This window comes from Nilaparvata lugens, chromosome 10 (assembly GCF_014356525.2).
Source record: "Nilaparvata lugens isolate BPH chromosome 10, ASM1435652v1, whole genome shotgun sequence".
Lineage (NCBI taxonomy): Eukaryota > Metazoa > Arthropoda > Insecta > Hemiptera > Delphacidae > Nilaparvata > Nilaparvata lugens.
The window spans coordinates 6,123,183-6,138,095 of NC_052513.1; the positions used below are offsets into that span (position 1 = coordinate 6,123,183).

General features: G+C 35.8%; 2 protein-coding genes across 2 annotated transcripts in view; both read right to left on the reverse strand.

Annotated features, from left to right (window-relative positions):
* LOC111043221 (ubiquitin-protein ligase E3B) overlaps positions 1 to 14,913 on the reverse strand; it is a 30,831-nt gene that overhangs the window by 14,407 nt on the left and 1,511 nt on the right. Inside the window, exons 2-8 of the mRNA XM_022328120.2 lie at positions 9,125 to 9,322; positions 8,479 to 8,619; positions 7,062 to 7,389; positions 5,480 to 5,668; positions 4,006 to 4,197; positions 1,550 to 1,830; positions 418 to 572 (exon numbers count right to left, since the gene is read on the reverse strand). Of these exons, the coding sequence (XP_022183812.2) occupies positions 418 to 572; positions 1,550 to 1,830; positions 4,006 to 4,197; positions 5,480 to 5,668; positions 7,062 to 7,389; positions 8,479 to 8,619; positions 9,125 to 9,294 (1,456 nt within the window). The 5' untranslated portion in view covers positions 9,295 to 9,322. The remainder of the gene's footprint in view (positions 1 to 417; positions 573 to 1,549; positions 1,831 to 4,005; positions 4,198 to 5,479; positions 5,669 to 7,061; positions 7,390 to 8,478; positions 8,620 to 9,124; positions 9,323 to 14,913) is intronic.
* LOC111043237 (F-actin-capping protein subunit alpha) lies at positions 13,899 to 14,777 on the reverse strand. Its single transcript, XM_022328138.1, has one exon. The coding sequence runs from the start codon at positions 14,775 to 14,777 to the stop codon at positions 13,899 to 13,901; it is 879 nt and encodes a 292-aa protein (XP_022183830.1).

The following is a 14,913-nucleotide window of genomic DNA, read 5'->3' on the forward strand; positions in this document are numbered from 1 at the left end:
TCTATGATAGTTAACAGTAGTAGAAAGAAAAAGAGGTATTCTTCATTTTTTAAAATAGCATGCATATCAATGAAAATAAAAATTAATACTTTATTCTGCCTTTTAATAATACAACAATTAAATACAATAATTGGTTCAGAATTATACTGGGAGCAATTGTATACAGACGCTGCTGGTTTGAAATTTCTTTCAAGTATACATTTTATAAGATAATAAGGATTTACACGGTCAAGATATCGTACAGAGGTTGTGTTATTTTTAAAACTTAAAATAATATTGGAAATTAACTTTATTCTGTCTTTGAATAATACAACAATTAAATACAATAATTGGTTCAGAATTATACTTGCAGCAAATGTACGTATATAGACGCTGCCATCTTTCAATATTATTATTATTATTTTATAAGATAATTACCGGTCAAGATATCGAGCCGAAGTTGTGTTAGTGTGTGCAAGGCATTCTGGTAGAGTGTACACATTAGGGCCACTTTGGTGCACTCTGGACTCCCCAGTTTATTTCTGAATTGCCGGTTAGCGTTCTGTCGATTTGTTCTTGCCTCTAGTGCACGCCTATGGAAACATTGAATAACAAAATTAAATAGCAAAAATTTATGAAGTTTAAGAATTTAGTTTCAAAAAATTATTGATTATCATGCAGATAAATAATTTAGGGTCACTAGCATGGACAATCATGAACTGCAACATCGATTTCATTTGGTTTCGGAACCACAAAAAAATGTAGATACTTCTCAACTCGAATCAAAATATAAACAAACGAATGAATAATTATTGTTTCAATCATTCTAAATTATAATGCTGATAGATGTCTCCTTATATTTCTGATTAAATTACTCAACTGTATCAATTCATTTATAAATAAATGAAAATAAACTGACGTTATTCTGATTGAATAAGTAGACAAATATTTGACAAATGAACGAATGAATTACATTGGCATTCTACCTTATAATGTTTCTAGGCGACTCCTTAGATTTCCGTTCTTATCACTTACATAAAATAAAATATCTATTCTACATATATGAAACTAAATAAATTTAATAATTCAAATAAAATATTTTTTTTTTTGTAAATTGATCAGTCCTGATAACTTTGTGCTTCGAAAAGTTCTCATATCCTTCCACCTCCAGCCTTCCCATCCTAATGTTTTTGCAAGTTACCAGTCAGTCTGACTTCGTTAACACTTTCGTGCGCATGTCGCTCACTGCTCGTAAGGGTATGATCACAATGGATGCGTATAAGTGCAAGTGGACGTCAAATCATGTATGAGCCGAAAAACAAAATATGCAAAGAGCCATTGAAACACGTTGTGACTTGTCTTCAGCTGGTCACACTGAACGCAACCAGCAAGTGAATGCAAGTTCTTATTGTTCTTTTCAGATTTTGTTTCTCATCTGTGCGCTTGACTCACGCATGATACGCATTCAATGTGATCATACCCTTAAACTGCAGGTAATTATTGTTGTTATGTAAAATACTATACAGTTTAAATGTCATTTGTAACTTGACGAATTAGAGTGATCGTGTACCTGATAATGTTGATGGACGACTCCTTGGGAGCCGTGGTGACGGGGCCAGAGGAGATAGAGGTTGGCCCGAGTGCGGCGGCAAGGGCATGCCCCAGCAGGGCGCTGACAAGGGGCTGACTCCAGAGCAGGTGCAGCTGCAGCTTGACATGGGGCATGGCGTCCTGCAGAGATCCGTCCATGGCCTGGCTGAACCAGCCCAGTACCGGGTGCCACACGGTCAGCGCAGACTGCTTCACCGCCACGTAGTTCTGGCAACTGTGCAGCAGTCCTGTCACCACTAACTGCAAAACACACAAAAAAGACAGACCAACAATTAAAGAGATAAAAATGTTCAAAAAGACCCCATTACAAGAGGAGGGTCCTAGCTCATCCAGATCTCAGTTTATTAAGGGCCGGTTTCCGAGCTCGGGATTTAGCTAAGTTCTAGACTTTAAACAGCTGGAGTCAGAAAATTGGCTTTCCGAAACGGGGCGTAGTCGCAGTCCACGTTTAAATTAAATTTCGAAAAACTAGAAAATTGAACACAAAATAAAATAAAGAGAAAAATAGAGTAAAGTTCCAGCTATTTTGAATTATTTAGGGATGTTTCATATCGTCAAGAAAAACGTTTCCAATAATAAATAGAAATGAGAAAATAAAGATTATCGACTACGCCCCGTTTCGGAAAGCCAATATTCTGAGTCCAGCAGCTTAAAGTCTAGAATAGAATAGAATATAATAGACAGTCATTTATACAATCTATAAAATACACTTTAATCTGAATTACAAGAAAGTCTAGAATAGAATAGATTCATTGGCTATCAAGTACACAGTCATTCATACTGAATGAAAAAGACTAAGAAATTGTCAAAAACACAGATTTATTGATACTTAGAAAGACCGGTTTCGGTTATTACACCATTGATAAATTAGAGATACTTTCTAAGTATCAATAAATCTGTGATTTTTGACAATTTCTTAGTCTTTTTCATTCAGTATGAATGACTGCGTACTTGATAGCCAATGAATCTATTCTATTCTAGACTTTCTTGTAATTCAGATTAAAGTGTATTTTATAGATTGAAACCGGTCTTTCTAAGTATCAATAAATCTGTGGTTTTTTGACAATTCCTTAGTCTTTTTCATTCAATATGAATAATTACCACAATATCAACTTCTCAACTACACAAAAAGCCATTTATACAATATATAAAATACACTTTAATCTGAATTGCAATAAACCACTGATCAATCATTCACACTCCAATGATAGAGGCGCAGCCTAAGTCATTGTAGGCGCAGTTGAGATACTCATCAAGGGAGTAAAAAGCTCTTTTTTTAACAAGGCGGAAAATATTTGGAACTTGGCTAAATCCCGAGTTCGGAAACCGGCCCTAAGTGGTTGAGTTAATTTATTTAGTGGGAAGTGCATACATAACATGCCTACCGTATTGTTAGTGGCCAGCCTATAGGTATGATCACATTGGATGCGTGTATGTGAAGCTGCAAGTCAGATTATGCAAGAGCCCAAAACGAAATCTGGAAAGAGCCATTTAAACACTTTGTGACTTGTCTGTATTTGCTCACACTGAATGCAACCAGCAAGTACACACGTTCAGTGTGAGTGCTCCTATTGCTCTTTTCAGATTTTGTTTCTCATCTGCGAAAGTAAATACACTTGCACACATACGCATCCAATGTGTTCACACTTTAACTACATAGGACAATAGTAGCGGCTACTAGAATTGAAAATGTCCTAATGGAAGGGAAAATGTAATTCCTTATGTTTTATTTTGTAAAATGATTTAGTTATTACAGTGTGAATTTCACTGATAATTTTAAAATTTTGTGAAGTGAAGAAATACAAAACTTAACCTATTTCGGACTATGTTTAACCATAGAGAAACAATAGCGTAAGTAGATATCCCATGCTATAGGGCGTTTATGTCGAAACTTCTACTGTTATCTCAAGCCAATTACTGTCGATTTTTACTGTTTTGACCGGGTAAGAGTGTATGAACGGCACAATATGAGAGACTACCAGCATCATAAAGCTTCACAGGAAAGAACTACATGGACTATCAGCTTGAGATAACAGTAAAAGTTGCGACATAAACGCCCTATACCATGGGATATCTACTTATGCTATTGTTTCTCTATGGTTTAACCCTATCTAAATTTGGGAGAGGAATAGCACAAGGTTACCTTATTTTTTTCTCCCTAACATTTTGATGGTGTACTAGAAATGAATGAATAAAGAATGTATTTTATGTAATTTATGATGAATAAATTGAGAATATAAAGAAACTGTATCTTTATTCTGTGAGTAGCCTCCTAGCTTCATGTTTGTTTACAATGATTTTTCAAACTTTTACCGCAGCCGGAAACCAAGATTCCAAGCTGTAGCAAGTCCTTGCTGATTGAAGGAAAAATCATTCAACTGAAAAAAATACAAAAAAAATTATTGTCGAACTTACGGTGAATGTTGGAAACGATATTTCGTCGAAAACTGTTCCCCGTTGAAGGTAAGCCAGGTGAATGAGGTTGGCCAGGAGACAGAGAGCGTAGTTGCCTTCCAGTGTGTTGAACACGATGCGCATGTCTTGCTCAACGCTCAACAAATCCAGGCTCTGCTTCAAGAAGTTGTTCGTCTCCAGTACAGTTATGCACTGAACAAGACAAATACAGAGAACAGATTATCAACTAATATTAATACTTTTGATTCAGTAGAGAACTAGACAATTGAATAGATAGAGAATAAAAAATTGTAGAATCAAAATAAATACAAATTTATTGACTTGAATAATACTTATTGTTGGAATAATAATGGATAGCTATAGGCCTGTTTTTTATTCCCAATCATTTTATGATTGTGTCTTTTTGTTTCTGTTGAATAAATAAATAATATTATTGACATCGACAAGTGCCCACCAAATTGAGAAGGTAAAAATTTGCTTAGGGAGTGTTGTCCTAAATGCCATAAACGCTGTCTGCTCCAGAATACAATACAGAAGTAGCGCTTTGAACAAGTTTAATGAGCTATAGGAGTTGTAAGAGGTACACTTGTATAAATTTACTTCAAAACAAATCTTCATAATCAAATTGTCATAGCTGAAAAATAGAAAGCATTTGTTATAATAAATCATCTTGCACTAGCTGCAATTATTTCATAACAGGATATGTTTGATAAAAATCAATTAGTATCAAAGTATCTATAATAAATATATTATTCCTATGTACAGTATTCTATATTCCTTATTGAGTAGTATTGTAAAACAGAAACAACTGACATGAATATATACACACACTACACCTATACAATCACTTATTACATAAAATAGTCGTTTTGTTTTAATAAAAAAACCTACCGTCAACGGTTCTCATTTCACAAGACTACTACTCAAAAACCCCCCACAGCTCTCTATTCACAATTATTCCCCACAGTTCTATTCACAATTATTTCAACTATATCTTAAGCAACGATGATTTTTAATTTGACTATTTTATGACATGCAAGATAAACAGCGTTCTATGCTTGTCTAGTGTGTGCAAAACCTTCCATCAGCTATTACTGTTTCACATGTTTATGAATCAGGCCCAAGAGTAAAAGCCAATATAACTGAAGTAGTCTGATCTCCAAATAATTCTAATGAGAAAATATGTGCGTTTACTCTGGAGCGATGAACTGTAGTTAGTGTAGGATATATTACTGTTTCACATGTTCATGAAACAAGCCCCAGAGTGAAAGCTAATACAACTAATGTTGTCTGATCTTCATATAATTCTGATGGAAAAATACTTTTACCTCTGGAGCAATAGACTGTAAATGTAAGATTTATTACTGTTTAACATATTCATGAGACAGGCCTAGGAGTAAAAGCCAGTACAAAATTTTAAAGTTGTAGTTTTCTGATCTCTAGATAATTGTAATTGAAAAATGGGTGTTTTTACCTCTGGAGCGATGGACTGTAGATGTAGGACGAGCGCGGGAACGCTGAAAATATGCACGAGGTACATGGAGACTAGTTTTTCGGTGAGCCCCGCCGAGATGAGGGGGCGCGTGGCCAGAGTCATGATTGCTGACAACGCCGCGTGTTTCAGGCACACCTTCGACCTGGCTAAACCTCGAATTAGCTGCGTCTGTTCAAAAACAAATAAAATTAATAAAACGAATTAGTTGTGCCTGTTTAACAAAAAATAAAATTAATTAATAGAATTAGCTGTGACTGTTCAACAAAAAAGAAAATTAATGAATCGAATCAGCTAACAACAAAATTAATAGAATTTAGATGGAAAATTAAATATTGTTTACGAAAAAGTATTCAATGATCGTGTGCTACATAAATTATTGAGAAGTGATTAACAGGAGGCTGTCTATTTGATAAATATAATATAATATACAGTACGAAATTAGGTAAGCAACAGACGCTGTTATATACCATAAAGTACGATGACAAAGAATAATGCGTATCAAAATGACTTTCCGGTAATTTGGACTCTTATTCTATCATAGCTTACAATTCATTCACTTCTAAACATAATCATTCTCACAAACTACGCAACTGAAATGTGATTAACAGCCAGAAGATCTCAACTGTATCAATAATCTAATGTGGTATGAAATTTCACTTTAAAAACAGTACTAGAATGTTTGTAACAATTGTGTAAAATTATCAAAACATAAACTTTTAAAAACGGCTTTGAATATTAATATTTTTAGAATCCACTGTTGTTGATTGTTCATTGGTTGAATTCCCAGCGATGTTCAGTATTTTTCCTGAATGGCAAGAGCTCTCTCAGCGATAATTCATGTGGTGAAATTAAATAACATCCGGTCGTGTTGAATAACATCAAGGCTCCAGGCTTTATGCCATGTATTCAGCTTACAATACTCAAATTAATATAATACAATCATACTTTATTTAGTTAATACTATATGAAATATATCCATTCATCAAATCACAAAGATTGCGCTGGGCTGGTCATGTTGAGAAAATGGCGGACCAACGAATGACAAAAGCAATTTATAAGGCCCGGATGGAGGGTAGAAGACGACAAGGGAGGCCACGCAATCGATGGAGTGATGAAGTGGAGGATGATCTCCGGAGAATGGAAGTTGTGGCATGGAGACGAAAGGCATGTGACCGTGATGTGTAGAGGGCTCTAGTGCGAGAGGCTAAAGCTCACATCGAGCTGTAATGCCAGAAGATGAAGAAGATATGAAATATATACCGTAATAAATTACATTATACAGTTTCTTTAAAGTTTGGACTTTTCCATTATTTGTAATTGATTTAATTCATTTAGAAATATTTTTAAATTGAAAATATGTGCTTGTTCTTGAATGTAAATTGAAATGTGGATGTGACACATAGCGTAGCTACATTTGGATTGTTGTATACATTAGAATTGGAACCGTTTTGGGTTTGAACCTGTAATATTTTCTGAAAGTTTTGTAATTCTAAATGATTGATTAAATGATGAAACATGTAAGTATTATTAGAAAGTGAAATTTGGTATAAATTTGGCATACGTTCAGCGTCAAATAGAAGCCGCGCATGAAGAGATGGCCCATGATGTTGGCACAGAGCTGGTTGCAGCCGGGCTGTAGCTGATGCATGTGCTTGTCACGCAGTACGGCCCAGGTGGAGGTTGCCGTGAACGCCACCAGAGTGTGCAGGTAGAGCAGGACGGTGCGCGTATCGCTGGGTACGGCCGGGTGCATGTCGGCCAGCAGCTCACAGCACTGCCACAGCACCTCCTTGATGTGCTTGATCCAGGCCAGCGACAGGTCCTTGCTCAGTGCCACACCCACGTAGCTCAGCTTAGGAGAATCCGACTCCAGGCTCGTAACCAGGTATCTACCAAAGCAGAAAACAGTTCCACCTTTTAATTATAGTGTTCTTCATCTACGACCATGTTATAATGTAAACATTACACAAGCGTCAGATTGGTTCTTTAAAATTTCGTCGAAAACATTTAATCTCATTACAAAAACCAAAGAAATTTGTACATGATTTATTTTATTGCGGATAATGCCCACGTAAGCTTTTTGCTTGTGCGTGGGCAATGGGAAGCGCGAGGGTGAACTATGAAATGATTGAACGTCCATGCCTATTCGATGGGATTCAGCGGGATTCGAACCCGCGACCAGGTAGCACTAATAGACTGAAGGTTGCAACGCCTTAGTTATCTCGGCTATCTGGCCGGCAATATTTTGTATTACTATCGTATCTCAGAAAACTTTAAAGTGAAAAAACACTAACATTCTTTGATGAGGCGACGTCCGTTTAGTGCTGGTATTGCAGATTTTCAAACCAAACAGAAACTGAAGTACAGATGGAAATTACTGAGATATTGCAATTATTCAAATGCTAATGAATTAATTATTATTAAACGAAAATCCACGAATTACAACATTTAATTTGGATTTTCGTTTAATAATAATAATAATAATAATTAAGAAACTGAAGTATTTAAGGTTATGTTATGAGGGTGAGATTTGGTCAGAGTGGGGTTTAAGGTTATGTTATGAGGGTGAGATTTGGTCAGAGTGGGGGTGGAAATCTCACCTCACCCTCATATGGAAATCACCAAATCTCACCCTCATAGCATAACCTTAAATACTTCAGTTTCTGTTTGGCTTGAAAATGTGCAATACCAGCACGAAACGGACGTCGCCACATCAAAGAATGTGAGTGTTTTTTCACTTTAAAGTTTTATGAAATAAGATTGTAATAATAATACCTAATGAAAACAAGATGGATAACCAACAACGAATATTTTGTACTTTGTTCTATATTAGAATGTTGAAATTAAAATTCAATTTACTTTAACAAAAGAAGGTTAGCTTTGTAGTAACCCACCATATTTATAAGCTCAAATTGGTATTTTATATTATTATAAATAATTCCAATCGTACTCGATAAATTTACAAATGAAAAACAGACCTGCATATCTTTTCGAAGCGAGCAGCATCCCTTTCTTTGTTGTAGACTAGAAGCAGGCGGCAAATGACTTTGTAGCGCTGCAATGCTGGCTTCAAAGTGTCCACTGTCACCTCTTCGGCAAATTCCTCATCGAACAGCTTACTGAAATCGAAAAAATCATATTATTATACAGCTCTCTGGTCGTTATCCACTGCCAATAATGCTGATTTAGCATTTTCGGCGAATTAAGTACCATATGTAAGTTTAAAGTGTGTAGGTTCTAATTCAATATATTATGAACAGCTTCAGCACAAATTATTTATCTAGTCACTGTAAATGACTAGTATATTATATGATACTAGTAATATTGGTGATTTATAGTCACAGCTTTAACAGTCTTCAACGAGCTTGATTCCACAACTTTGAATCAACATTCATTAGATTAATACTCTTAGATACAACAGTAGCCTCAAAACGCTCTGGCAAGCTATAGCTCTTTCTTCACAAGCCAGATGAAATTCAGGAAATTGTTTTTTCAGTTTTCAAGTCGGTGATATCTATAGGGAAAGCATTGATTTGGTCTGTATTTAGCATTGCATCTTGTTATCGTACTTTTTCTTAGTGGAGATGAATTTTTAATTCGAATTTGAATCAGATTGATACTCACAGAATGCGCCTAGCGAACTTGATGCGCCCCAACCATCCGCGCACATGAGCCTGTAGGAGTGTGGCGGCAGCGTCGCGACGCTTCTCATGGGCGCGTTCTTCGCGAGCCGCTTTCGTCTGCTCGAGGAATGTGCCCTTGCGAGACGAAGACGACGGGTCATCGTCAAACATCTCCTCTCCTCCTCTAACTCATAGGTACCTGAAACCATAGAGAATCGAAATACTATACTAAACGGATATTCGTTTGTTTCTGCTGCAACACAATCCAACATACTCATGACAACACATTGCGCCAGAAACAATAACAACCTGTTCAATAAGCTGCTAAGGGGCACATTGCATCAACAAATATTTTATAACAGTTTTTAAACGATCTTTGATGGTCTGTGTGATAGGTCATCTTTTATAAAATATTTTATAGCATAATACAGGCTCGCCTCATATTTCCTCTCTAAACATGTCACTCTGAATAGTGTTACTTCTAGAAGTAAAGAATCATAGATGACAAAAAAGGTAAAAACACTTACTCTTTAGCAGTGACAACGCAGTGCTAAAAAGTGTTTTTAATTCAAAGTCCAAAGAATCATAGAATAAATGACAAAGACAATTCGATGAAATCTGATAAATAAATTTTATAGAATATTTAATATTTGATAGTGTAATGGGCCCCTAAGTCATGAGTCCACAGGCATTCGGGGTGAAGTTCAAAGATTCTTACATATAGACAGCAACCAGATGATAGCAGAACGAAAAAACTTGAGTTGCTCCCTCAAAACATACAAAATTGAACAGTGTTGTTCGTAACAACGCGAAAGACGTAGAACTTATTCTTGGGAGTGGCTTCAGTTTCCATCTCATTTGGATCACCCGGTTGCTCTCTGCATGTAAGCAGCCTTGGAGTTGGCTCAAGGAGAAACCTCTTTTCAGGGTTCGTGATTTTATTTTAAGATAACTCTCCAAAGGAAGGTCCATCTTGCACATAGATCTTGTTCTATCTTTTTGAATTAAGTCAACTTTTAACCTTCAAGAAAAGTTTTACATTCAATTTATTGATCGCTTGATGCTTTATATTTAGATTTGATGGTCTTGGAGGTGGAGTGTTCAAGGATATAGTACTACCAGAACTCAAAGCTCCTCAACCACAGGCATTAGCCCATGTGAGGAGCCTTCTCAAAACTGTTTATGTTTGTTTGTTAAACACTGCAATCAAAGAAGAATGGAATTCAATTTCAATTTTAACCCAGCTTCCTCCTCCGGCTCACCAACTCACAATTAAGCCGGGTCCACACCTGTCGTGCAGCGTTTCGATCCTACTCATGTCTGATATTTCTGTGGGGTGGAGAGGTGGTGGTAGGACAGATCACATGACAGTCATGTGTGGCATGCAACATTCTAGGCCGTTGTCATCCGTGATCGATCTGAACTCTGCATGACAAGTGTGTAAGCAGCTTAACTCTATGTCCATACCTTAAAGTAGAGAACATTTTTGGCCCAGACTGTCTGATGATGCTTCACAGCAAGCCGAAACGATCGTAGCATAGTTAAAAACACAGAACTACATTTATTTTAAAAAATTACCATGTTGAGAAGTCAAATCATAGTCAAATGTTGGTAGAGTGTGGATGGTAATGAAGATTATGTTGTGGTGGATATCCATTATAATACTGTATTATTGAATAAAAAGTTTCGAAGCCATCACTTATTAAAAAAAGTGTGAAACTAATTTCTGTTATTTTATTTTCTTCTCCAATTTAACATAGGCCTAGAATGATTTTATAGATTGATATGTAACAACTATAACTTGTTTTTCTTTATTTTAATGGGCGAGTTGTTGTGAAAATTTACAACTACGGTACCTACCAACATATTACTTATTCATCATGGCATACCGTTTAATCCAAACGGCTAAAAATATTAAACGGCATGACATGATGAATAAGTAATATGTTGGTAGGTACTGTAGTTGTAAATTTTCACAACAACTCGCCCATTAAAATAAAGAAAAACAAGTTATAGTTGTTACATATCAATCTATAAAATCATTCTTCTTCAGGCTTACAAAAATACTTCTTCAGGCTTACAACAAGGAAAATTATTTTATTAATGTTCAACAAATTTTGAGCACTCCATTTTTCATTTGAACTCACTTTAATGGAAGCGCGTTCTGTAAGTTTTCTTGATTTGTGGTTTTACAAGACGATAATGGAAGAGATAACTTATCGGACGACGACTACAGACGACGGGAGAAGCTCTCATTCCAGGTACTCTCAATTAAATAAGACTCTTATTACCAAAAAATAATATAGATGTTACAAATTTATAATACAAATTTTGAAGTCTTTCAAGATGGAATGAACTAAGCTGAACACTCTGGACATATTATAAAGGAAACTATATTTTTTGTAATCCGATATTGTTACCTTCCTACGATATCAAATGACTTATTATTTTTAAAGAACAACACCCATTCTAAAAAAAACCGAATGAGGCAGGCATGTTAAACCAATAATGAAAAACCCATAACATTTATCGATCAGAACTCGCGATTCTGAATAGAATATACAATATGCATGCTATTACCACACCATTATAAATGCAATAATTTAGATGCAAATCTTGAGAAATATTTCAGATACGGTAACCAATATCTAACGCTGTTTAGCATTTTTAAGGTTGGATTTTCTAGGTATATATATGTTGTGAATATTAAAATAATCTCTATCAAATTTACTAGCAGTAATGGATTTATCAACACTTCTGTTGAAGACTATAAATAGAATCATTATACAAATATAATGTATGATATTATTATTGTGTATGCTCTTTTGAAAATTAAACGACTATCTATGTTTCAATAATGTAATCGGATCATTCTCTTCTAGAAGAATCGAACTCTTCCTAATTTTTAGTGTTTTGGTGCTCAAAGAAAATTTCAAATTATGTCATGTTTCAAAATATTTTTATTTTCAATAAATATTTTCAATGATTTGAATGATGAATATAAATAAACAAGTATAAACTTGTATACTGTAGATAAGAGAATATTATTTATGATTAAGCATAATATTGACTAATTTTTAATACAATAATCAAGTCTTTTAAATATTTGAATACATGTAACATCTATCTTGTTTTACAGACATGGAATGTGGGCTTTGGATGCCAAGAATAATTTGTGCTCCACCAGTATAATATAATAACAAATATTATCTCATTATAAAATAGTTACATAGAAAAAATAAAGCATGTTAACTCCATATAAATAAATAGTAGCCTATTTTTAAAATATTTAAATAATGATAAATTTTCTATAGTTTTTGAAGTTATCTTTCATGCAAAATCGTATAGGCTATATAGATATATTTCAACCACAATGTCACATTCAAGACATAATTCTGTGACTTTTGAATGCCTTGATTAATAAAGCTCTGAAGAAGTCCCTAGTGAATAACCAAAGTAACAATAGAGAAAATCTAATGAGAAAATATTATTTCTATGATAACCGAGAGCATATTCAAGACTAAGTGGAAAAATATAAACAACTATTTTTATAGCATTACAATTGCGAACAAGTATCACAAACTATTGAGATATGAGTGGTACATATGGACGTTGTTGGTTCGTTGCATCAAGCATCGTCTTGTTCCTAGTTCAAAAATTTGAAATCTTCAACAAAAATTACATATTTTGCGTGAAACCGCGTTCCTCGCATGAAAATGCAACTAAGGAATACGAATACATAAACAGTCGCCTAACTCAACTTACTAAAGACTAGTTAGATAATGAAGCAATATAATTTTATTCAATAAATATAATAAATTATGAAATACGGAAAGTACGTATACAAAAAGTAAAGGAGAGTGAGTTAATAAATCAGTAGTTTGAATGAGTATTTGGATATGTGAATGGATGTTTCTATTTTTGATTGAAATGTGTATTCAATATAATTAGTGGTAGAAATAGTTTGAACAGTCAGTTAACAAGAATTGCATTCAAGGTATCGAATCAGAGGGCAAACTCCACTACAAGAAATCACTTTCTATGATAATGTCCCATAGGAGACGGACAGGGCAAAATGTTGGAGTGAATTTCACGTGATCACGAGACGAACCAATATTCTTCGCACTGCATGGACCATCATTGATGGAAGATATGTACATACGACATAGGTAATAAGAATGTCAAAGACAATCCTTGAAAACTAGATCCCAATTTTTATAGAATAAATGAGAAATATAATTAGTAGTCAGGGTGTTGTGCTGTAAATTGAAAGAAAATGACGTGCGATGGAGTACTTACGTACTTATAGAAAATTGATTCGTTCAACAAAACTTGTCTAAGAAAAACTGTTTTACAGTACACTTCAGTTCCGATATATTGAGAATACCCTTCTATTTCAACAGAAATTGTTTTATCAAATCCTTTTCCAGTGAGGACTGCACCATCTCATCCTTTCCCTGAAGCGCACTCAACACCTTCAATCACTACTGAGAATATCTTCTACATCCAAATCTTCGAAGGGAATTGGGATCTAGTGGGATCTATGCACAAAATCATCTACTCTCTTATCACAGAGTCTTGTCTATGTCGGATGTAGATCTTTGTCGTCAACGATAGTCCATGCTACATTTTGTTTGAGGTACCTCTCTTAATCACCCAAAATACAAAATATAGGCATCGATAGTACATACATTTTAGTTAGATGTGACACAGTAACAGATATAATATAGGTGCTTCATTTATAACAAGTGACGGTTTTTTTTTGTAGTGCACGATTATTCCTTCAACTCTTTTCCGACACTGTACAGAACAATCTTGCTCCAATCGATGAGCGACCTGGTGACAGGCAGCTGTCTCCGGAGAGCTTTGAAAGTAGTGTCAGACATTGTCTTGTAGTTCTCAGCCAACGCCAGTTGATAGCTATTTTCGCACTCTTCCACGAACTCGATGAAACGCTTTGAAGCATCCAGCTTTGATTCGACGTCGAAGTTGACCTGGTAATCTTTGGAGGTCACCAACTGCACATTGCCATCTTCATAGTAGTGCACTTGTACCTTGAGAACGCCTGATATCTGAATGTTTGCACCTGGTTGGATACGGACCGTCCAATACGATCTCCAGCGCCCATTCCAGTAGTTGACTGGTTGAAACTGGTGGTCTTCGATGCAGATGTTCAGGATGAACGTCTTGTTTTTCGAGTCTTCCTTCATGGGAAACACACAGGCCACTCCGTTCTTGTAGTGCTTCGATGTGTACAGATCGACTTCCTCTTCAAAGCAACTCCTCCAAGACTCGAGCAGATCGTCGGGTTTCCACGGTTTGCATTCACTGGCCACTTTCTTGATATGGTCGAAGCGGAAAGACTGCTTTGAACGCGGGTCGAAGAATCGGTGGCTGCCGAGGTCGTTGAACTCAGTCACCAGAACTGCTTGGTCGGCGTCGGGAACGTGGGCGGGAATGAACTGATCCTTGTTGTATGTGGCCACCGCTCTCATGACGGCCGTCTTGAACACTTGAGCATCGTTGACCAGTACCTGGATGTCACTGAGTACGTCGTCCAGCTCACCGGGCGGCGTGTGCAGGATGAAATTGGAAACAATCTGCACCTTCTCGCTATCATCGATCGTCGCCTCGTCCTCATAGCCACTCGACATTTTCGCGCTGTCCTCCTCTCGGCTAATCGGTGTCAGGAAAACGGGGAAGGGCCTTGAGGGAGAAAAGAAACAAAAACTCGACTGTTCAAACTATACAAAAAACTAAAATAAATCGTCGATTCAGTGAAAAATTATA

What these genes read in the sequence shown, in the direction of transcription:
- LOC111043237 (XM_022328138.1), bottom strand. Translation starts at nt 14,777, where the DNA reads ATGTCGAGTGGCTATGAGGACGAGGCGACGATCGATGATAGCGAGAAG.